The 24,082-nt window shown below is 40.0% G+C and overlaps 1 protein-coding gene across 3 annotated transcripts in view; it reads left to right on the top strand.

Annotated features, from left to right (window-relative positions):
• Positions 1-24,082, top strand: part of LOC130928049 (gastrula zinc finger protein XlCGF26.1-like) — a 46,864-nt gene that overhangs the window by 517 nt on the left and 22,265 nt on the right. The window contains exons 1-2 of one of the 3 annotated variants that reach the window (XM_057854252.1): positions 1,181-2,002; positions 8,797-8,874. In XM_057854252.1, the coding sequence (XP_057710235.1) occupies positions 1,876-2,002; positions 8,797-8,874 (205 nt within the window). In that variant the 5' untranslated portion in view covers positions 1,181-1,875. Of the gene's footprint in view, positions 1-1,180; positions 2,003-2,378; positions 2,839-8,796; positions 8,875-24,082 lie in introns of those variants that run through there. The other 2 variants (XM_057854253.1, XM_057854254.1) reach the window with 2 other exon arrangements.

The raw sequence follows: 24,082 nt of genomic DNA, 5'->3' as shown, positions 1-24,082 counted from the left end.
GTTCAAACGAATCGTTCAACGAATCGTTCGCCCCCCTCATCTCCCTCCCCACCCAAATGAATCGTTCGGTTAGTGAACGGGAAGTGACGTTGCCGAACGAATCACCAAAGACCGCTTCGCAGTATAACTGAACGGGAAGTGACATTGCTTGGTCCCTCCCTCTCTTGCACATTGACCACTCGTCGTAGTTTCAGAAATGAGTGACAGGCGATATCATTCTGCTCTCAGAGACAGCCTCGTCTCCCTCCCGCTGCTGCAAAAGCGAGGGAGGACTTCCGCGTCGTCTGTCCTAGTTCTATGGGCTCAAAGTCATGGCTCGTGCTTGCATTTCGAATTAGGACACGGTTAAACATTTTCCTTTTGAGGGGGAAGTCGGGGTTTGGGGTCGGGGGCGCACGGACTTTCTTTAGCATGATCTTGCTCACATATACAATGCTGCTGCTAACAGCCAACGCGGCATGCTTGCTGTCACGAAAATAAAAATAAATCGAAAGTTTAATTTCTAATTATGGAACGGCCAACACATCATATTAACCTCTCGCTCTGTTGTATTTTTGTTTTTTATTATTAAGATGATCGTTTTGAATTTTTGCACTGGTATTAATAAATAAAATAATCCGGTCAGCTCCCCTGTCGTCCCCGCATCTCAGATCGTCAAATGCTGACGAGAAATAATTGTTTGCTTTATGATTTCGCCTTTCTACTCTTATTAGTCTGTTAAGAAAAATGTAGACATATTGCGACATCTCCCGTGTCCGCGCGCTTTGTTTTTGGGGCGCTTGAGTAGCACATGATGGACGGATTGACATAATTTGTCAAACCAACCGACACCCTCTGACACGAAAAAAAAAAAAACACTCGGAAAAAATTGACATGTATATACAGTTTCATTGCAAATCAGTATTATGGTGATCATACTAAATATTATTTTTTTTCTGTGCACATATGAGGTACATATCGCTGCCATGAAGCCTCCATATAGTGACAGTTCTCTGCCCGCTTCACTGCCGTCACGCGACCGCAGCTCAGGTTTTGCTTGCCTCGTAGCTACGCGTGTTTTAAATTACTGTAAATTTGATAGTATATCGTCATAGGCACAGTCCCGAGTCTTGTGAAAAGTAGAACACTAAACCATGCTCGCTAGATTTGTGTGGTGTTTTTGTCTTTTTGAGCAGCATTTGATAGGCTCCACGTTAACAAATATGTGACAAAGTCGTTTCCTTTCATTTTATGACTCGTTCACCGCATAGTCATTACTGGAAAGTCAAGTTAGCAGCAAGCTAGGTCAGGAACCGGAGGACCGAATCACTGAACGGGAAGTGACAAAACTCAGTCTTTCCCCCCTGCCTGCACGCTGGCTGCTTATTGGCCACACGTGGAAATGAGTGACATACGCCATGATTCTGTTTCCGCTCCCTCCCCTGCCCGCGATGAGGCTGGCGTCTGATTGGTCGTGTGCGATGTCAGAAGACGCTGCCGCTTGCTCAACGCCCTCCCACGCAGCGAACAAGCGCCACCAACTTCATAGAACGAATCAGTGCAGATGGTGATTAGTTCGGTCTCGTTCACCCAAACAATTCGTTCAAAAAGAACGAATCGTTCGCGACCGATACAACACTACCACACACACTCTTACCCTTGCGAAAAATAAAACGTGCTCAGCAACACGCTGCTTTTTGTGCGGAGTTAACCCACTGAGTAGGTTCGCGACGCAGGAGGTTCAGAACTACTTGACTGGAACCGTCCATTTTCAAGTGGTCTTTGTGCGCGTTGAAGCTTCGGAGCCTAGTTCGCTTAGCTTAGCTTAGCTTGCGAACACAGAACAACGTGGTTCAACGCTTGAACATCAAGTTGGAGCCCCCTAAAGTGTGTAAAATGCGCCCAAGAAGGACGCCAGCCGCAAAGTTCAAGGCGGAACTTTGTGGCGCAAAAGATCAGCGTCAGCATCAACTCTCGACTGCTTGCAAAATGCAAGTAAAAGTTGTTCTTCGCAGACTACCAGGTTGGTTCACCGATTCGGGAAATACAGTACTATTCATTTTTTGTCCCCATGGTATTGAATTTGAAATTTGAAAAGATTAGCATTCAATGCCAAACATCTCTGTTTAAATAAATTGAACATCTATCGTTTTGAATCATAAAGATAATTCTTGATCCTCCAGAACGGAAATTTGGGTATGGCGGGAAAACACTGGGGTGGTTTGAAGTTCCGCTCTTCCGACTATATATCTGCTAGATTGACCATAATTTGATTTCCTAAAAGAGGACACTCGGCCCGGCCTCGAGATACTTATATTTCAATTAAGTTCACTCTAAGATGCCTTGTTATTATAGGTTGGAATCTTGGGGCTGCCATTCGATTACGATTACAGTTAGGCTCGAGCGTTTACGTCACAGCAGCACGGGATCATGCGAGATTTGCGACAACGCAGCCATTTCGGAAGCACGTCTGCATCACGGGACATTTAAACTTAACGGCAAATACAATTCAACTACGAGTGCCAAAGATGGAAAAAAAGTAAGGAAAACTTGCCAGTTCGATACAGAGACAAACTTGTTACCACGGCGAAGGACAGATATGTGAGCAATTTTAAGGATGTGAACAATGTTAACCCTTACGAGCAAGCCGACCACAAATGGAATAAAGATGTCGACAAGCTTCCACCACTACGCGAAATGGACATCATGCTGTATTTAGTGTTTGGTGTAAGTTACTACACTCATCAGCAATTCCGAAACTACAAATCGCTACAAAGCTACGAACAGTTTTTCTGCGGATGGGTGCAGGATCTGCACATTATGACCATAGTAAACGGCAACACCATCTTTCTAACAAAGGTAGGCAATGTGTGTTTACATTAGTCTGTGACCACGGATGTACAATTTTTTTGTTGCATAAAATGTAGGCTGTGTACAAATTCTTTGCCACTCTCTCACGTCAAAATATTACAGCTTTTTCATTTAGCAACGACTGGAATTATGTCTTATGAAGACAATGCACATGTATGCATGCTAGTTGTTTAGCTGTAGCTATAGCTAACAACAGGCCGACTTAGGGCACAAAGTTATCGAAATTTGCGTAAACAAACGAAATTAACTTATCGGAGTGGAAGTGCATAGAGCAAACTCTGTGTGTAACTGGAGAATCAAACGTTATGCCCTTCCTTCTGATCGAAGCCACCCATGCCATTCTTCGAAGTTTGGAAAGTTCAGATATGACCTTTCCCTCGCCTTTTCTCCATGTAGGGATCCGGAAGAAACTCAATGGTGTTCGGTCGAGCTGTACATTCTCCTTTCTATTCGATCGGTTGTTGCAATTCTTTACCGCACAATAATTTCCAACCATTTTTAAAGAGCGACCTGTGTTGAAATGCCTCACTGTTTATGTTTCCCGCTTCCAAAATGGCGATAGCGGCGGAAACCTCGCGAGTGCCACGTCATACGCTCGAGCCTAATTTAGAGGCTACAATTCGATTATAAATCAGTTTTTGATGCCCCTAGCTATTAGCTGCTTTTATTGTTTCGTATATTAGTTACAAAAATAGTAAAACACAAAAATCCTATTTCAGTATCAAGTTAACTACTTTGGGCATGTTAGCTACTTTGAACATGTGAAAGTTTTAAAACAGTTTTAAAGATAGATTCAAGTCAAGATTTTGCCGATTTAGCATTTTAGATAAAAAGTGAATTAGCTTCGCTTGGAAGGTTCGCTAGAACAGAGCATGCCTGGGAAGTCTACTGATTTAAGATGGCGGCTGTTTACTAACGCCGGTGAGTCTGTCATTTCGCATCTAGCTCTATATAATGTGATATCTACTGTAGCATTATGTGGACGTAGTTTGTAGCAACTGGGCGTTTTCTGTTCAGGTTGTCGGCGGTTTATGTGGATGTTTACCCTTGGTCCGTTCCTCATTGCATCTTGAAGACCACGCTGACTGTGTTTTAGTGTTGTGTTTAGAAACTTCAGCGGCCGAATCGCGAATAATCTAAGAATCGGAAATTTCACACACCTTTACTTATCATGGTGTGGTAGATTTGTGTCTTTGTTATTCAATCAACAAAAAAAGTTTCTTCAATCAAAATAAGTCTATTTTCCCTTGGCAAACCAGCTCGTTACATGACAGCGAAGTAATCGATTTAACCGTGAAGGAGTTTGTCAGAAAAGAAAAACGCAATCTTGTGAACATTTGTGAGAAAATGGAAATAAATACTCGCACTGGCTCCAATTTTAGTTGCAAAGAGCCCCCATTTGGAGGCGGTCTGGAGCCCTGGATTGAAAAACAATTTTTTGTTTTGATTAAAGTGATTTTTCTTTTGAAAATATTTTTTCTTTGTTCGAAGCAACTTATTTTTTTGATGGAATTATAAAGACACAAATATCCTACCCAAAATGTGGCCCAAAATCAAGACAACATTCCTTCAATCAAAAAAGTTGTTTCAATCAAAAAAATAAAATCAATCTAGGGCTGTCCTAAATGAGTATTTTTCTCGCGATGACTCCGCAGACTTTAACAATGAGTCGACTAGGCCAATAATGTTTTTTTCTTATCTTTTAATTAAATTATTGTTCACGATTGTTAAATCATAAAAACATTTTGGAACGCTTATTTTTTTCCCCCCAAAGTACAAAAAACACATTAATCACATACTATGAGGTAAAATGCTGATGCCATTAACTACTGCAGAAGAATGGAATGTACTGTACCAAACGACTAATTTTCTCCCGATTAGTCAGCCGACTATTTTTACGATTAGTCGACTAATCTAACAATTTAAAAGAAAATTTTTTAAAACTAATTTAGCAATGAAATTTTTGTTTACGCTTATCAATTCACAAAAACATTTTGTAACACTTTAATTATTTATTAAACTACAAATAACACGTAAATATCGATAATAAATCACAAATAAACAATAAGTTCAAATGCTGATAGAATTATTGCAAAAGAATGGAATGTAAAAAGATTCAGAACACTGACTTCGCCTTTCCAACATGATTCAAAACAATTCTTAAAAAAGCACCTAGCATTAATATTATAGTATAGTATTAGAAATAATGTTATAATAATTATTCATTGCCAATCAGATTTTTCATAAAGGGTGTCGTTTTAAAGGTATTCTTAGTGTAGAATCTGAATTTTGAAGTATGTGGGATTAACTCCAGAAATATATTATTTATATGACAAACATGACATGCTCATATTTTTTAAATGTTCACCGGAAGTACGTTCGCTAAACAGCTCCGCAAAAAAACACCTTTTATCATTGCATTTAGTGTCAGTAGGCATGTCCCGATCCAGGTTTTTGCACTTACGATCCGATACCGATATTGTTTTGCACTTACAATCCGATACCGATATTGTTTTGCACTTCCGATCCGATACCGATACTGGCCGATACCGACCTATCTGAGCATGTGTTAAGGTTTAAAGTTATTTAGCCTCCTTACTTAGTTGTCAGACTCGTGTTGAAAAAGGTTTTAATACCCTTGATAACAACTAGCCAGCTGAATTAGGTGAGTTTGAATAACACACAACGGTTGGTAACAAGAAACTGACCTGTTTATTCAGTGACAAACACAAAACATTATAAATAACAAACAGAAATGGCATCGTCAGTAAAACGTGCAAATAATATTGTAAACTGTCTTAAAAAAGCAAAACACACCAACAACCTCAGTGGAAAATCCCCCAAATCCCCCAAGCTATTAGATGCTTTTACTGTTTCGTGCATTAGTTACAAAAAATGTATAAAAAGCCTCACAGGTTTAAATAAACGACTATTTCAGTATCAAGTTAACATTTTAAAACAGTAAATACTCAAGTCCCCATTTTGTATCAGCAGCTTTAAACTATATTCAATTCATTTAATTTTGGGAATCAACTGTTAAAGTTGTTAAAATTGCTCCCGTTATTCCATAATTTCCCTTCTGTCTACTTTTGACATGTCAAAGTTTTAAAACTGTTTTGAAGATAGATTCAAGTCAAGATTTTGCCGATTTAGGAGTATTTTAGATAAAAAGTTAATTAGGTTCGCTTGGAAGGTTCACAACAGCCTACTAAGGAAGTCTTCTGCTTTAAGATGGCGGCTGTTTACGAACGCATCTGGTTTTCAATACTTCAATGTTGCTAACGCAGTCGAATCTGTCGTGTAGCATCTGGTTCTATATACATATGATATCTATTATCTCCAGTAAAACGACGTTGACGTAGTTTGTTGCTGCTGTCAGCAGAAGTCAGGTATTCTTGTGTTTTTTATCCAGCGGCATGAGTTGAGCTAAAGCCGTGAGTTGAGCATTGGCATTAACCGGGTCTAAGTCAAGTTATGTTTACTTTCAGGACGCGATGCGGTCAGTTTCCCATTGCGTCCCAAAGACCGCGCTGTGTATTAGTTCCGCTATACTTACCATATTTCAATAATTGGAATTTGGATGTTTGTGAATCGTTCTCGAATCTTCAGCGGCCGAATCGCGTGTTGGATGGTGCGTCTTTACTCACGTGAGATAATGGCTCGTCATCCAGAATGAATTCTTCAGCAATGACTCTTGTTATTCCCTGGGCTTTGGGACTGTCGAGTGCCAGTTTGTCACTCATAGCAAAAGTTTCTGCCAGTGTTAGTTGCGTAGGACCTTTCTTTTTGTCTTCGGTTTTCTTAACATACTCCTCATATTGTTTGTGGTGGTATTTCGCTAAATGCTTGATTATGTTGGTTGCATTTAAACTTCTTACAGCTTTACCACTACGCTTGACTTTATTGTGGCATATGTTGGTGTCTGCCTCTTCGTCTTTGTCGTCCTTTAAGGTGAAATGATCCCACACAGCTGACATTTTTACCGATAAAGTCTCTCGGTAAATTGGGAGACGGTAAAGTAAATGTAATGTGTTGAGGGTGTACCATAAAATACGGACCGGATTTTAGGGGGGGGGGGGGGGGGGGAACTTGGTCGGAAGTCTGGATCGGAATTTTTCCCGTGTTCCGATCCGATACCGATGCGCATTTTTTTGCCCATATCGGCGTCCGATCTGATCTAAATATCGGATCGGGACATCTCTAAGTGTCAGTAATAGTTTTTTTTTTGCGTTCGCAAATGCTGTTAACCAGCGATTTTTCTTGTTTGAAGTGTCACCTTTTAACCGCAAGTTTGCTTTCATGAGACGACTGCCAATGTTTTATAGCAGGCTAAAGTAGGTATCCTTTTTTCCCCCCTTTCACCTCAGTGTAGCAGTGCTAATGTTAGTGTTTAATATAGATGTGTTTTCTTATTTTGTATGTCTAAACATTAATTCTACAGCGTGTTGATAAGAGAAAGGAACTGGAGTCTCATATGCTACCAGCATACACGCACCAATGTATGCACATGTGCACGCGCGCAGCGCTAAGATAAAACGCAGGCATGAAAATTACCGCCCTCATTTTTATTTGCCGTGCGATAAATGGACTCATTGCATATCACGACAGGCTTAGCAACTTCGATAGAACATGTCGTTAGTTAGTTAGTTAGTTAGTTAGATGGACTTACAAACTGTGTGACGGCGCTTTAGGTGTTTATTCACGGCTGACGTGCAGCCAAGCTTGGCATTGAGGAGACAGGACACAAGAGTGCAACTTCCTTTGTTTCTTTGAAACAAGTCAATGTTTTGGACACTGGTGCGCTTTTTGGGCTTTGTGTCGCTTTCGCCGCTTGCATACAGAGCATCCGACATTCTGAACTTTCCACGCATATATATTTTTTTAAACCTTCATTAACCGTCGACGGGATGTTGTGCTCGTCGACGGATTTACGTCATGGATGACGTCGACTATGTCGACTAGTTGGGACAGCTCTACTTGGAACACTGGGACTCCACTGTTCACTTTCTTTTTGTGGTGTGTCTATATTGTTGTCAGCATTAGAGCAAGCACCAGCAGAGTAGATAAATAAATGTCACGTATCAACGGAGTTAAGTATGTAAAAATTGGAATAAAATCAAAATAAATACATTTAAAAAAGTACTTTGAGATAAAAGTCGTACCATTGGTTTGAGGAAAAAAAAGTCGCATTATTACTTGACATAAATGTACCTTCATTGGGAGCTACGACCAAGCATTACTATAAATTCTATTGATTATAATTTAATGTAGATAAAACAAAATAATAAGGATTTCCTTATTTGTAAAACCGATTCTAAAACACAGGATGCTTTCAATATCGTTGATTGTAACGGAGGGAGCAACGCCCTACATAAAGTACTTAGCTGCTTATTCAGCTCATGAGCCCGACATCAGCCCCTAATACTCTGTCGTACCAGCCACATAAAGGCAACTTTAATTTAAAAAAAAAGGTCTCCTGTCGTCTTCCAAAATCATACCTGGGTGACGGCGCTTCAAGTGTTCATTTACGGCCGACGTGCTGCCGTGGTATGCAAGCTGGGTGTACAGTGTACCCTGCTTTGTTTCGTTGAAATAAGTCCATGCTTTGGTCACTCTGGTGCGCTTTTTTGGCTTTGTGCCCTTTCCCCGCTTGAATCCCGAGCGTCGGCCAACTCAACTTTCCACGCATATATTTTTTTAACTCTTTACTAACTGACGATGGGCTGGTGTGCTCGTCAGCACATTTATGTCATCGATGACGTCGGCTACGTCAACTAGTCGCTCTAATGTCAAGCCCATTGAATTAATTTGAATCGGATGGGATGGCAACTAAACATGAATAAACAAAAAATTGACAAGGAGGATTTTTTTCCAGCAGAAAACAACTTTGGGGACACACGTTTGCAAATGAAATAAGATTTTGCCTATGTATTTGTGGTCTTGCAGATCTATATGTCAGCCAAGCCCATCGTCCTGAGCACCAAGAGTCTGCACGCATCAAGGAAAAGTCTGGACCCATCCAAGGTCATTCTAAATGTTTTTTTTTTCTTCACATGAGGCAGAAATAAAATTCGGTACCTTCTCATACACTCCTTTCCCACTGGCCAAAAAACCCATGTCAACCCACTAACAATCGGCTTTTCATGGCAGTTGGAAAGGTGCAGCGACCCGCCTCGGCCCGTGTAAATCAACCCGCCAAGCGACCCGCGTTAAAATCACCTCGGCTCTGATTGTCATGCAGTGTGAAAGCAAAACCCCGGGTCAACAGTCAACACCCTAATCTATGTGCTGACGTAGGTTCTTTCGTGATGCATCATAACAACGTGCCAGTCGCCTCCCATTTAACACGCCCTACTACCGTAGTTATGTCGATGCTAACAACAAAGCTAGTAGAAGAAGAATGAGCCAGTAGCGCACCACGTTGCCTCAGCACAGGCAGAGTGTTGATCCTTTGCTGCATTTCGACCATTTTGAGGGCAGTAACAAGCATGAAAACAGAACACAAACGGAAAGGAGGCTTCCATGTTGCTTTGCATTGTTTGCTTCCTTGAACTGACTGAATTCGGTCGCACTTGTGGACGCGCATCTCAGCGTGGTGACGTAACCTTATGCACGGCTGAGGAGGGGAGGGGGGGTTAGACGGGTGGGAAAAAAAAAAAAAGACACGGGTATTTTTTTTTTCAATGGGAAAGGTGCCAATTGCTAGTGGGTTGCATCGGCTTGGAAAAAACGCGCGTTGACCCACTAGTTTCAGTGGGAAAGGGGCAATAAGTGCGGAAATGTCTTTCAGTCTAATATCCCGGTCGTGCCTTTGCTTACTTAGTAGTGGTACAATGGATTCGTGAACAGACTTAAGTTTTGCGCCATGGCATCGACTTGACTACAGGTAGTCCCGGGGTTACGACGCACCTGACTTTACGATGCGGAGGTCTTATCCGGCATTCTGTCTCCAGTTGTGTTTGTAAATGGGACCTCGTTCCTGTCAGGCATATTTTTGGTTAGGTTATCATACTGTCACAATCTCATACAGGCACATGCCTATTCCCTTTTAACATGGGATTTTTTTTCCGGGAGCCCCAGCTGTAACATGGATGTGGAATGTCCCATTCATGATAGAAAATAAATATAAATAAATATGAAAAAGTTTTAAAAATGCAGAATCTAAAGATAGTCATGGGTTTTAGTCGGGGGTCGGGAACCATTTTGACTGAGAGAGCCAAAACACCCAACATATTTTAAAAAGAGCAGTTTCTTTCCTGAACTCATTTGAATGCATCGTACGGGAGGGAGATTGTGGTCGCACTCTGCTTTTACAAGTAGTCGCAGAATTGCGAAATAAATAAATCTTGACAATACGAAAAAGTTAACTCTTTACTTAGAATGTTACAAACAATGCGCACTCATCATTTGGAAGATGGTGCCTCTCTGAGCGGCTGTTTAGGACGTCTTGCTCTCTCCTGGAAGTGGCCTGGAAGTCCTTTTCTTCTGTTGTATTTTTCCTTGACAAACCAGCTCGTTACATTACAGCGTATTATTGATTTAACCGTGAAGGAGTGCGAGTAGGTGAAAATAATACTCGCACAGGCTCTAATTTTAGTCGCAAAATGCCCCCATTTGGGGGCAGTCTGGAGCCCTGGATTGAAAAAAAAATATTTTTTTTTCTTGATTGAAGTGATTTTTCTTTTGGGAATATTTTTTCTTTGTTTGAAGCAACTTATTTTTCGATTGAATTATAACATTACTTCAATCAAAAAGTTGTTTGAATCCCCCCCCAAAATTCACTTCAATCTTGGGCAGTCCAAAAACGATAACTTTTCTCCCGATTTGTCATCAGACGATTAGTCTACTACTCTAATAATATATACATTTTTTTTTACTTGCAATTACATTTTGTTGAAGATTATTAATTCACATAAACATTTTGGAACTCTTAAATTCTTTCTTAAAGTACAAATAAGCACATAAATGACAAACAATGAGGTCAAATGCTGCTGGCATTACTAGCGCAGAAGAACTGAATGCAAACAGATTCAGAACACTGCGAGTTCCCTTTTACGTTCTCTTTTTGTGGTATGCTCTGTAGCGCCCCCTTTTTTTGTAGGACCCTCTTCAATAGGGTTTTTCTCCTAGATGTGTGAATGTATTTCTAATCCCCAAAAAAGAGGTGAGTTTCGAGGAAGTTAGGTTCTCTTGAGATGATGAGAGGGGGATGATCTGCCACCACCCTGACTTGCTCGCCGCCGGGCGGGTTGCCGATCGGCGAAGACAATCGACAACCCCGCCATCGTGTGAAATGACCCGGGCTAGTTATGTGTGATTTTCCGCTTCGAAGACTTTGAAACATCACTCGGTTCGGGTTAGCATGTCGGCTAGCTGTCACGCCTCTTGGTTTTTTTTACATTCTCTGAAGCCGGGGCACAGAAATGACAAAAGCCCGACTAACTACGGTGGCATAAAATATTGTTCGGGAGGTGCGATAGTAAAAGTGAAGTCGAGAGTTTAGACCATTATGGAGTAATTTTGCCATGTCGTACTGAATAATTGCATTTTTATTATTTCATATTCCATTTAGCACAAGACTGATATTTGTCATGACCATACCATTTATTTAGCTATTGGGGAAAAATACTTGGATAAAAAGAATATCCTGTAAAAATATTGGAGAGACTGAAAGAATGACATTTTTATGCTCTCTTCGTCGCATTTTCCTCGTTTTGAATAATTCCCCCTCAATGGGCTGAATAGTAAAACAGATGAGACCAGTCTCCCGCCGACGTCATCCACCTGTTGGGGACACTAGAGCCCTATAATGGTAGGCGTGGCTAATCGGCAGATTAAGACTAATTTGTCGTCATCTGCGGTTTGCCAAATTGTTGTATATAGTCGAAATGTTAAATATGATTCTAATTTACATAATAATGCTATTTAAAAAAAAATTCTCCTGTCGTACGCACTTTAAGACCACTTAAGCAAAATAAAAATGAAAACTGGGGAGAAGGAGGTAAACCTTGGTTCACTAAATTTCTTAGAGCTCTTAGAGTTCACTATATTTCTCAGGTGAATTAACGTTAACATAATAGAAAACACATACAGGAGGACACTTCTAAGCAGCTTCCTACTCAGGGTAGGTAGTTCACACGGTTTAATGTAATGGTAATGCTAAATTGTGATGCAGGTCGGACTATCAGTAGCAAAGATTCGGCAGAGGAGGCGGCATGTCGACATGTAATGTAATTCTGTGCTCTGAGAGTGCGTGTGTGTGTGCGCGTGTGTGTGTGTGCGTGCGCCGATATGGTTTGTGAGGACTTTGAACCTGTTTTCTCACCTGGGCTCCGGGGACACTGTTGAAATATGGGGACTATGCCAATGTCCCCATAAACCTTGGACTATATTTGCATTTTTTTGTGCCTAAATGACCTTTTTTTTTTTTACTCTTAAAGTGACGCAATTTCAAGAATACGTCATCATCTTCATCATCATAACGATAAATTTGCCTTAATTGGTCTCTAAATGACTTATTTTTCATTTTTTTCCAAAGTCCTCATATAACTCTTGACTTGACTGCTGTGTGTGCGTGTGTATGGAACAGCGCCCCACAGGGCCTCCTGTGAACTACAATTTCTATACACATTTCTCACACACGGTCATTTTTGGCGGGCTTTTTTGTGATTGGCTGGCTTTAGTTCGTGGGCGTAGTCAATTCAGGGAACCGTTAGTGCATGCCCTTCCCCCACCAGGAGACCAAGAAAGGAAAGTTTTCAGAGAAAGATGACACCAGGCAGATAACAATCAAGTGTAAGAGTATAATTTATGATAAAGTATTGTTTTTATTAAGCGAATTGGAACTTCTTTTTCATGCTTTGATTGGATTTGTTTTTTGTTGTTTTTTTTTTTTTTTTTTTTTTTTTTTTTACTGATGAATCAGATTAGGTTATCTTTACATTGAATGTTATTGAGGAAAAAATTAAATCTTTTTTTGTTGTTTTTGTTTACTTTTTTCATATTTGCTGAATCACTAACAACAACAGAGCTTCTGTAAAATATTTAATTTGCACATTATTGCATTATATTCCAAGTATTATAGCATAATTTTGGGTTTCATCTGTACCATTTCAACTAAGTTGAAATAATGTAAAACATTCCAATAAGTATATGCATATAGAAGCGTAAACAATAGGTGATTTCTGAAATGGTGTGGTACTAGTAACTTCCCTACTTTTATAGATAGCAATGCATCTGTACAGTGCTTTAATTTTGCTAAGAGAAAACGGTAGGATGGCTATCCAATAAATTAAATACGTTATTTTATAGTTGTAACAAGAACAGAGTGGGAAATTATCATAAATCATCATTCATCAATCATCATCTTTTTTTTTTTTTTTTAAAGAAATTAGTAGGCAGGAAATTGTTGAATTTCACGTTGATCTTAAGTCTTGACAACTCCATGTAAAAAGCACATTTAATACGTTTGTGTGATACTGTTTTTCAACTATGTATAGCAGGAAAGCTTGCTGATAGATAAACATGAAGGAAGAAGAGTAAAAAAGAAACCTTGGTTGAGGGCAGAGATAACTGCAGTAATGTGCTATTTTCAGGCCACATAAATAAAGGAAAATTAGCCGCCAAAACCGAATGCAGTCGCTCCAAACTTGTGGAGGGTTCTGTTCTTGCGTAATGACCAGTGCAAAATATCAGACTTTATCAGAAACCGGGGAATAGCTGCAAAAAGGATGCCAAATTGTTGCTGATTTTTGTAGCTGTTAGTAAATTGTTGTAATGATCTTCGAATCAGTTATTGTGCCTTTCATTTTGTTGTAATTTTAAAGCTTACTGCTAGCACTTGCATTATCTTGTATTTTTTATCAATAATATCTGAAACCTGTTGTTTGAATTAAAATTTCTAGAACACATTAGCTTTATATGTATTTTACTATTTTTATGCTATTATCTATGATATCATTTTTTTCAGAGGCCAAGATATGGTACAATAGTCTAAACAGTTTGTATATTATATATATATACATTTTTTTTTTTTTTTTAGGACTTGGCTGATACCAAATGTGCTCCTTGCCAATTCCATTCCTGATGAGGCGTCTGTAAAATAAATTGGTAACCTGAAGGAGTTTAATTAATCTCTATTTCTGTCTGAAACCCTTTTAAAGTTTTTATTTAGACATTTACAAACATTCATAGTAGGCCTGAACGATATATCGTTTAAACATCGCCATCGCGATGTGCGCATGTGCAATAGTCCCATCGCAAGGACGTGCGATAGTTTTTTAATTTCATTTTTTTTAATCCACAAACGTTTGTTTTGAGGAAGGAGAGGGGGAAAAAAGCGCACAGCTTCTCTTTCTCTCCAGCAAGTCATCGGCTCCTCCCCCTCCCCCTGCAACAGCGGAGTGGAGGGAGGAGGGGCCGAACAGCAGAGCGGAGGGAGGAGGGCCCGTTCTCAAAGTGAAAGCAAGCAATCAACACGTTGGAGGAGCAAGGAAGACTGTATCCAAAAGGAGTTTTGGAAGTATTTTGGCAAGAACAAGACTATAAGGGACAAAAAACAGCCCTGTCGACAGTGCCTCGCCATGGTTGCCTCAACAAGAAGTAATCTGTCAAACATGTGGGACCATTTAAAACGCAGGTATCTATGCATTCCTTCTACGAGCTCCCCATCAGAGGCTTTTTAGCACAGGTGGGAACATTGTTAAATGCCAACGTTCTTGTCTCAAGCCTGCTATAGTGGATAAACTAATAGTCTTGGCCAAAAACCTATGAGACCCAGTTGAGAATTGCTGAGCAAGGAAGGTGGACGATATGCAGACAAATACATAACACAGCTGAAGGAATGTCTTTTCTTTCTATTCATGTGACAGCTATCTGGAAGGCAGGAAATTTGGGAGTTAAAATGGTTCTGTTATTCATCACAGTTATTTGCAGTTATTCAGTTCAATTATTTACAAGTTCAATTGAGTTTATTTCTTTTATATTTAAATTTATTGTAAACCGTATTTTTCAAATAACTAGTACAGCTGCACATAAAGTTTTGATACTTAATATTTTTGTTGAAATATTTTTACAACTTTGTTGCCGTTTTGCAGTTTTATATTGTTATATTTTGTGTAAACAACTCAGGGGACTAATGCACTTGCACTTTTATTAGTCAGATTTAATATTTAAGTTCAAATATGTTGACAACTTTGTTGTTTAACTGAGGTTTTTATGTATTGTTATAGTTTGTGAACTCTTTTGTCATATTTAATATTTTTGTTCAAATATGTTGACAACTTTGTTGTTTTACTGAGGTTTTTATTTATTGTTATAGTTCGTGAACAGCTTTTTTATTTGTCATATTTAATATTTTTGTTCAAATATGTTGACAACTTTGTTGTTATTTTACAGAAGTTTTTATTTATTGTTATATTTTGTCAAAAACTTAGGGGACTAATGCACCTGCTCTTTTATTTATCATTTAATTTATTTGCTGCTGTTGAAGTGTAAAATATTGTATTCAATAAATGATCTATTTTGTGCAGACATGACTTCCTGGATACCTTCATACAGAAATCTTCATCATTCACAAATTAAACGGTATTATATGAATACACTGTGGTCACGGTGTGTTATGTAAAGTATTTCCAAACAGCTATTCAAGTCATTTAGTGAAAATTTCTTTAAAAAAGATCTTTTTTTTTTTTTAATATCGCAATATAATATCGCAATATATTGCAAACCTAAAAAAAATCGCAACAATAGTTTTTTCCAATATCGTTCAGGCCTAATTCATAGCACAACAGACAGCACAAAATAACTACTGTGCAAAACATCAGGAAAGTTGCTGAGATATTTCAATGTACAAATTTTTGTTGTTGTAATTCATATGTCAGGGTTCCCGCAGGTCCGTAAAAAGTCTTAAAATGCCTTAAATTTAAAATTTGGATAATCCAGGTCTACAGAGTTGTGTGACCTTCCCAAGTGTTGAAGGTCACAGTGTTAGGCTGTAAATTGAGGCCTAAATCCTAATTTTGGGACGTTACTTCGAGCTAGAGGGTTGAGATTTGAGACGATGCATCAGGACACAACTCTCTGTGACTATGACGAATTACAGAATTGTGTGACCTTCCCAAGTGTTAAAGGTCACAGGGTTAGGCTTCAAAATTAGGCCTAACTCCTAATTTGGGGACGTTACTTTGAGCTAGAAGGATAAGATTTGAATTGATGCATCAGGACACAAGTCACAGTGACTATCAAAAATTACAGAATTGTGTGACCTTCCAATGTGTTGAAGGTCACATGGGTGGGCTTTAAAATGAGGCCTAACTCCTAATTTTGGGACGTTACTTCGAGCTAGAGGGTTGAGATTTCAGAAGATGCATCAGGACACAACTCTCTGTGACTATGACGAATTACAGAATTGTGTGACCTTCCCAAGTGTTAAAGGTCACAGGGTTAGGCTTCAAAATGAGGCCTAACTCCTAATTTTGGGACGTTACTTCGAGCTAGAGGATTGAGATTTGAGACGATGCATCAGGACCCAACTCTCTGTGACTATGACGAATTACAGAATTGTGTGCCCTTCCCAAGTGTTAAAGGTCACAGGGTTAGGCTTTAAAATGAGGCCTAACTCCTAATTTTGGGACGTTACTTCGAGCTAGAGGGTTGAGATTTGAAATGATGCATCAGGACGCAAGTCAGAGTGACTATGACAAATTAAAGAATTGTGTGACCTTCCCAAGTGTTGAAAGTGACAGGGTTAGGCTTTAAAATGAGGCCTAACTCCTAATTTTGGGACGTTACTTCGAGCTAGAGGGCTGGGATTTGAAATGATGCATCAGGACACAAGTCACAGTGACTATGACAAATCACAGAATTTAGTGACCTCCCCAAGTGTTGAAGGTCGCAGGGTTAGGCTTTAAAATGAGGCCTAAATCCTAAATTTGGGACGCTGCTTTGAGCTAGAGGTTTGAGATTTGAGATGATGCATGAGGACACTAGTCAGAGTGACGATGAGGAATTAAAGAATTGTGCGACCTTCCCATGTGTTGAAGGTCACAGGGTTAGGCTTTAAAATGAGGCCTAAATCCTAAATTTGGGACGCTGCTTTGAGCTAGAGGTTTGAGATTTGAGACGATGCATCAGGACACTAGTTAGAGTGACGATGAGGAATTACAGAATTGTGCGACCTTTAACCTCAGTGTATATCAGTGACTTGAGTTGTTGCTATAACGCTATTTCCTGGTTATTAGTGGTTGTAGGAGTGAGCGGGAATATGCAGAGATGAAGTGTGAATTTAATAAAAAATGGATGGAAGATGGTTTACTGATATATTGTGATATTCCATCCATCCAGCCATTATCTACTGCTCACAGGGGCAGCAGTTTTAGCAAGAGCCCAGACTTCCCTCACTCCAGCCACTTCAACCAGCTCCTCTGGTAGGATCCCAAGGCGTTCCAAGGCCAGCCAAGACACAGTTAGTCTCTCCAACGTGTCCTGGGTCACCCTCAGGGCCTCCCGCCGGTGGGACATGTCCGGAAAACCTCTCTAGTGAGGCGTCCAGGAGCCATCTGAACCAGATGCCTGAGCCACCTCAACTGGCTCCTCTCAGCTCCTATCCCTCAATTTCTTCGAAGCCATCCGGATGTCGTTTTACATGGCCTCACCAAACTCCTCCAATGTCCGAGTTTTTGCTTTGGCAACCGCCGAAACTACATTCCGCTTGGCCAGCCAGTACCTGTCAGCAGCCCCTGGAGTCCTAAAGGCCAAAAAGGCGCGATAGACCTTGACGGCATCCCTTACCGTGAGATACCAGCGGGTTCAGTGATTGCTGCCACGACAGGCAACAACCTCTTTATGGCCACAGGTCTGATAGGCCGCCTCTACAATGGAGATGCGGAACATGGCCCACTTTGACTCAATGTCCGTTACCGCCCCCGGGACACGGGAGAAGTTCTGCCAGAGGTGGGTGATGAAGCCATTTCTGACAGGGGATTCTACCAGACGCACCCAGCAGACCCTCACAATCAGTTTGGGCCTGCCAGGTCTTGCCATCAACTTCCCCCGCCATCAGAGCCAACACACCAACAGGTGGTGATCAGTTCATAGCTCTGCTCTGCTCTTCACATGAGTCTCCAAAACACGCGGGCGCAAATCCGATTACACGACAACAAAGTCGATCATTGAACTGCAGCCTAGGGTGTCCTGGTGCCAAGTGCACATATGGAATCCCCCATGTTTGAACATGGTCTTCGTTATGGGCAATCTGTGACGAGCACAGAAGTTCAATAACAGAATGCCGCTCGGGTTCTGATCGGGGGGTGTTTTTCACAATCAGGCTCCTTCAGGTCTCACTGTCAATGCCGACGTGATACCTTCTAGTCCAAAAGGTTATTAATATACTCCCATCCAGAATCTATTTGTTGTTTTAAAATGGTGTCACAGTTTTAATTTTTTTAATTTAAATTAAGAAATGGAAAGGAACCACGAAGTTGCTACCAAAATCTTCCATTAGAACTGTTTCTACGTTAGCTCTATAGCACTAAAAACAGAGCATTCACAGCCTGTCTTTTGTGAGAATCTGCAGGTCATTTCCTGTCCATTTTAGGGCATTTACAGGTCAATTCCTGTCAGACTATGCATCAGTCCATCGTGGTGAAGAGGGAGCTGGGCTGAGGGTGATGCTCTCTATTTATCGGTCGATCTGCCTTCCTAACCTCACCTATCGTAACGAGCTGTGGGTGTCATGACAGAAAGAGCAAGATTCCGCATATAAGCGGCTGAAATGAGTTTCCTCCGTACAGTTATTGGGTGTCCGGGCTCTCCCTCAGATATAAGATGAGCAGCTCGATCATCTGGAATTGGGCTCAGAGTAAGGCCTCTGCTCCTCCGCATCGCGCGAAGCCAGATGAAGTGGATCGGGCATCTGATTACGATGCCTCCGGGGTGCCACCCTGGTGAGATGTTCCGGGCACGTACCACTGGGAGGAGGCCACGGGGCCGATCCAGGACACGTTGGAGATACTGTCTCAACCAGATCAACCAGAAGTGACCTGCCAATGCCCCAAAATCAATAGGAAGTGACTCGTGAATACCTCAACAGGAATAGGAATTTAGCAAAAATCAACAGGAAATGACGGCAAATTTCCCAAAATGAAATCGTTGCCTGGTATTGGCTACAACTGACAGCATCAGACATCCAATCCATTTGAAGTGGGAGGGTGGCAACGAAAGAACGGTTCATTTGCTGCCACCCTCCCACTTTAAACGGCTTGGACGTCTACTAGTGATAAAGTCATTCCTATTCCCTTGTAGAATATTGTAGAATGATTTGCTGACCCATGTATCAATAATTTTTGTATCGCCATTTCGTTACATCAGAGGTTCCCATCCCTAGTGCAAAGTCTGCAAAAAGATTGTTTGGAACGATGGGCTTTGGAACAATGGGGTTCAAAGCCGCTGAATCGCACATTAGAAGAGAAAAGAAAAATCCTTTTCTTCATGAGAAATTGTTGTGACATGTTTTGGTCTTGAATGATATTTTTAGGATCTTAAAAATGTTTTTATAATCATGAAATTTGACTGATAAAAGGGTGCAAGGACCCTGTATGCTGAAAAGTATATGTATAAGAATTAAATTCTACAATAAATATTTGAAATAGTATAGATTTTGGAAACCATTTTGTGCAAATGAAAAAAGATTAACATCAGTTTCAAATGTACAATTATTACTTCTCATTTAAAATCAATAGTATGCCTAGTTATTTCACCAACATGCTTTTCTAAATCCTTCCAAAATGTTACTGCCACAGGACAAAAATAAAATAAATGCATAACATGTTGATTTTGAGGCATTTTAACTTATTTATATGGATGTCCCACTAATAACTATTTCTGTCAGGTGTGTATTTATGTTAATTTTATGTTAATGAGCTGTACCTTTAAAGTCCCCATAAATTTAAAAAAAGACCCCACAAACCACGTTTCTGTCAAAATTGGTCCTGTCCTCAAAAACCACCATTTAGTCAGGGCCCTATGTATCGAGTTCTAAAGGGTGTATCTGAGATCTGAAGCGAGCTAAATTTTTTTCAGATTTTTTGGAGTACTTTGGTATTACTTTCGTAGCTCTACGACCTCAGGAAAGGGTAGTCCATGTAAACCACCGCCATGCCTGTTTGAGAAATTTGTCCCCATATACCATATGGGCGCACATGTGTGTGTGTGTGTGTGTGTGTGTGTGTTCAAGTCATCAGCCAATCAAATGTGCGTTTGAGGAATAAAACATGGACTGGCTCATTCCGCAAGTGTAAAAGGGGTAAATTAAGTCTGAAAATAATTAACTTAAAAATATTATATAATGTAAATAAGATTGCTTAAAAGTTGGTGGGGACAATTTGAGCCTCCTGAAAGTGTTTTGTTCTTACCATCCCTTTGCGAACCTATGCCCTCGCCTTATCACTTTAATATACCATATTTACTTTAATATACTGTATTTATTTCAAATACAGTTGTCTGCTTAGTCAGCAGACTTTTTTTTTTTAACCATTAGTCAACTATTCTAATATATATTTTTTTAATTTAGCAATTACATTTTTGTTGACACTTATTTATTCACAAAAATATTTTGGAAGACATAAATTCTTTATTACAGTGAAAATAAATAAATAATAATAAATGACAAATAACCAATGAGGTCAAATGCTGATACGTAGCATTAACTGGTGCAAAAGAATGGAATGTAAACCGATTCTAAGCACTGACTTTGCCTTTCCAACATGATTCAAAACAATTCTTTAAAAAATGCATATTTCAAATATTTAGCATTAATATTATACAGTTTACCACCACATTTACAGTTGTGTAACTAATTATTGAACCCCTAAAGTAGATGGTGTTTTTGCAAGTTTGACATTCATTTTTCATCTTGTTTATAATCACATCAAATAATGACATGTGAAATACAGCTGAAATGACCAAAATATTTTTGGGAATATTCCAATTTATAGCCTTTCTGTGATTACGTCATTTACAAAACTTTTCAACCTCTTAGGTATGTAGAACTTTAGTACGTAGTACAACATCCTTTGCAACAATAACATCCTTTAGACGTGAAAGCTTGACACAAGTTTCTTGCAGTGATCCACATGTGCCTTTGCCCAGGCCTCCAGTTCATTAACACCTTTGGACTTGTTGCTTGTTGTAACTGCCTTCTTCAAGTACCACTTGAGATTTTCAATGGGATTTAAGTCTGGTCATTGCGATGGCCACCCCAGAATCTTCCAGCACTTCTTTTGCAACAAAGATGTGGTAAATGTTGAGGTATGTTCAGGCTTAGGATCATTGTCTTGTTGGAAGGTCCAATCTCACCCAAGCCTCAGCTTTGTCAATGACTGCATGACATTTGCATCCAAGATTGAACTTAATTCATAATACCTTGCACACGCTGAAGGTTCCCTGTAGCGTAAGAAGCAAAACAACCCCAGTGCATGACTGCCCCCCCCCCCACTGTGCTTCACAGTAGATAGGGTGTTCTTTTCTTATAGGCATCATTCTTTCTCCTCCACACGTACCGGTAATCAATTGGCCTAAAAAGGTCGTATGGTCTCATCACTCCAGAGAACAGTATCCCAAAACCTTTGTGGTTTGTCCACTTGATTTTTGGCATACTTCTTGTGCTTTGGAGTCAGCGGGGCGGGGCTGGGAGTTCTTGCATGGAACCCATCATTTTGGAGTGTGCGTTTTATTGTCTGGGAAGAAACCTGAATACCTTCCTATGACATGTCCTGTCGTAGTTCCTCAGTTATCACCTGGGGATTTTTCTCCACCTTTCACTTCAGGTATCGCACAGCAGTTGCAGACAGTAACCTCTTTCTGCCACACCCAGGCAGCGTTTCCACTGTGCCTTTAGCTTTAAACTTGCGGACTATGCTCCCAATTGTATCTCTTGAAATTTTTAATCCTTTAGCTATCTTTTTATATCCACATCCTTGGTTATGAAGTGATATTACCTCCTCTCTGAACTTTTTTTTTTTTAACCATTCCTTGGGCTTCACCATGTTGTAAAGATGTCATTAGCTGCCAAGAAGACCTATGTGTCAGTCCTTCTAAATCTGCTTAATTGCTGCTAATCAGGGTTCCGTTCGCATCTACAGATGTCTTCATCAGTTTCGTATGTTGAAAACACCTGAAGGAAACCTTTGTTCTTAAGAGTGGTGGACTTGGGGGGGTGGAATAATTTTGTCATTGAGGAAGGGCCATTAATTGGAATATTCCCCCAAAATTTTTTATTTCAGCTGTATTTGTCGAGTCGACAAGTCGTTATTTGATGTGATTGTAAACAAGTTAAAAATGAATGTCAAACTTGCCAAAACACTTAACAACTGGGGGGGTTGAATAATTTTGAATACTCTCTGACAACACGTATCAGGCAGTACACTACCGTAGCATTCTGTGCAAAGCGTCAGTAAATTTCAAACCGTGCTAATTGGTCCCGTGAAAAAGAATTAAAACGAGACATTTTCATGAATTTATAAAATCCCGCCGGGCGCCCCGGTCAGGATGTAAAAAGAGGCATGTCCAGGCAAAAGAGGACGTTTGGTTCAAGCCTGGGCAATATGACAAAAATTGTTATCGCAATAAAAAAATTTCAGTCGAAATAGAGAATTGTCACGTTATTTTTTTCTTTCATATATGAAGTCTGATTTCAGGGTTTCTCCTACATATATCAGATTGTGGCGCAGCGCCACACCAAAATGAAAGCCGCTACTCCCTGCAAATGAGTTAAAAAAAAAAAAAAAAAATTAGGCCGTTTCAAACTAGCGCCAGTCTGGTGTGAAGGGTTCAGCGGCAACCTATCTAGTGTATATTGCAATGTCCGTAACAAACCGCGGCCCCCTTAAGACTGAGGAGCTGTTACGTAGGAGCAAGCGAGTTGGGAGAGATGGCGATCGCATGTCGCGGCAGCCCGCTGTTCTTTTGTTATTGTTTTTCTTTATCATTGTTGCCACATTAAAGTGGGTAAGCAATGCCGACTCCTTATTCTTTCCCTCATCCGGGGCATTACAGTATTTTGGGTCGGACTTTTCGGCGAGAGTGAGTGGTGGACGGCCGTCTTGGACGGAACAGCAAGTGTTAATGAATTTGCACCGAGAGGCGCGGCCAAAAATAGAGCTTTGCTCTATTTTCAGAGCGCTGCCGCGCTAACATCAACAACACATCCAATAGCAGAGGGGCAGGTGGCAGATGGCTGATGAAAATTATTGGGGTTTGGGTAAAGCAGAAGGGTCCAAAAGGAAAGTGATTATGACTGTCATCATTTTCTCTCTCCACATATTTTGAACAGTCATAACTTGGGAGATGTAGAGGGGGGCTGTCTGCCACCACCCCGACCTGCATACCGTCCGAGTTTGCGTGGCGTCCGAGTTGCGCCAAACTGCGAGGGCCCGTTCAGTCCTGCTTGCAGGCCTAGTTGGAATTATAATTCAATTTATCACACGGTAAATAAAAATGAAGGCGATAATTTTTCCGCTGCAATTAATTGAATACATTATAATTGGAATTATAATGTATTCTTATGGGAAAATCCTGCTCGACATGCGACTCACCATTTCGACTTACAAACAAGCTCCTGGAATGAATTAACTCCGTACGTAGAGGTACCACTGTATTACACATGAAACGCCATAGCAGAAGCTATGAGGGGAAACGTTTTCATTTGCCTAGATGCTTAAATTATTAAGTGGAATTTTATTTTTCTTAAAAAACACATTTTATTTCTTCTGTGTTTCTGTGCAGTATTAATGTTGTTGTCTTTTCCTAAGAAGTATTTTTGAATTTAAGAGTAAACATTTATTGCGTTAAAATTGGTGTACATGATCTTTTAATATATACTTTATTCTCACAGTGTTAGTGTATTTTTTTTTTTTAATTGGGGGGTGCAATAATATCGCATACAACAATATTTTATGAATTAAATTATCGCACACTAAAATTTATCGCGACAGGCCTATAAATAAGATTAACGTTACTTTCACTCGCTCACGTAACGTTATCCCTGCGGAGGGCTAGGTTTCTATTCATTATGACCACTGTCAATGCGTGGCTAACTCTTACATACAGGCTTTATTTAATCTGTGAAAACAGCGCTGTAGAGTGATTAGGGTGTAAAATAAAAACATAATAATTAGGGCTGTCAAACGATTAAAATTTTTAATCGAGTTAATTACAGCTTAAAAATTAATTAATT

This window comes from Corythoichthys intestinalis, chromosome 13 (assembly GCF_030265065.1).
Source record: "Corythoichthys intestinalis isolate RoL2023-P3 chromosome 13, ASM3026506v1, whole genome shotgun sequence".
In the NCBI taxonomy this organism is placed as follows: Eukaryota; Metazoa; Chordata; class Actinopteri; order Syngnathiformes; family Syngnathidae; genus Corythoichthys; species Corythoichthys intestinalis.
This window is presented reverse-complemented; position numbering and strand designations above follow the sequence as displayed.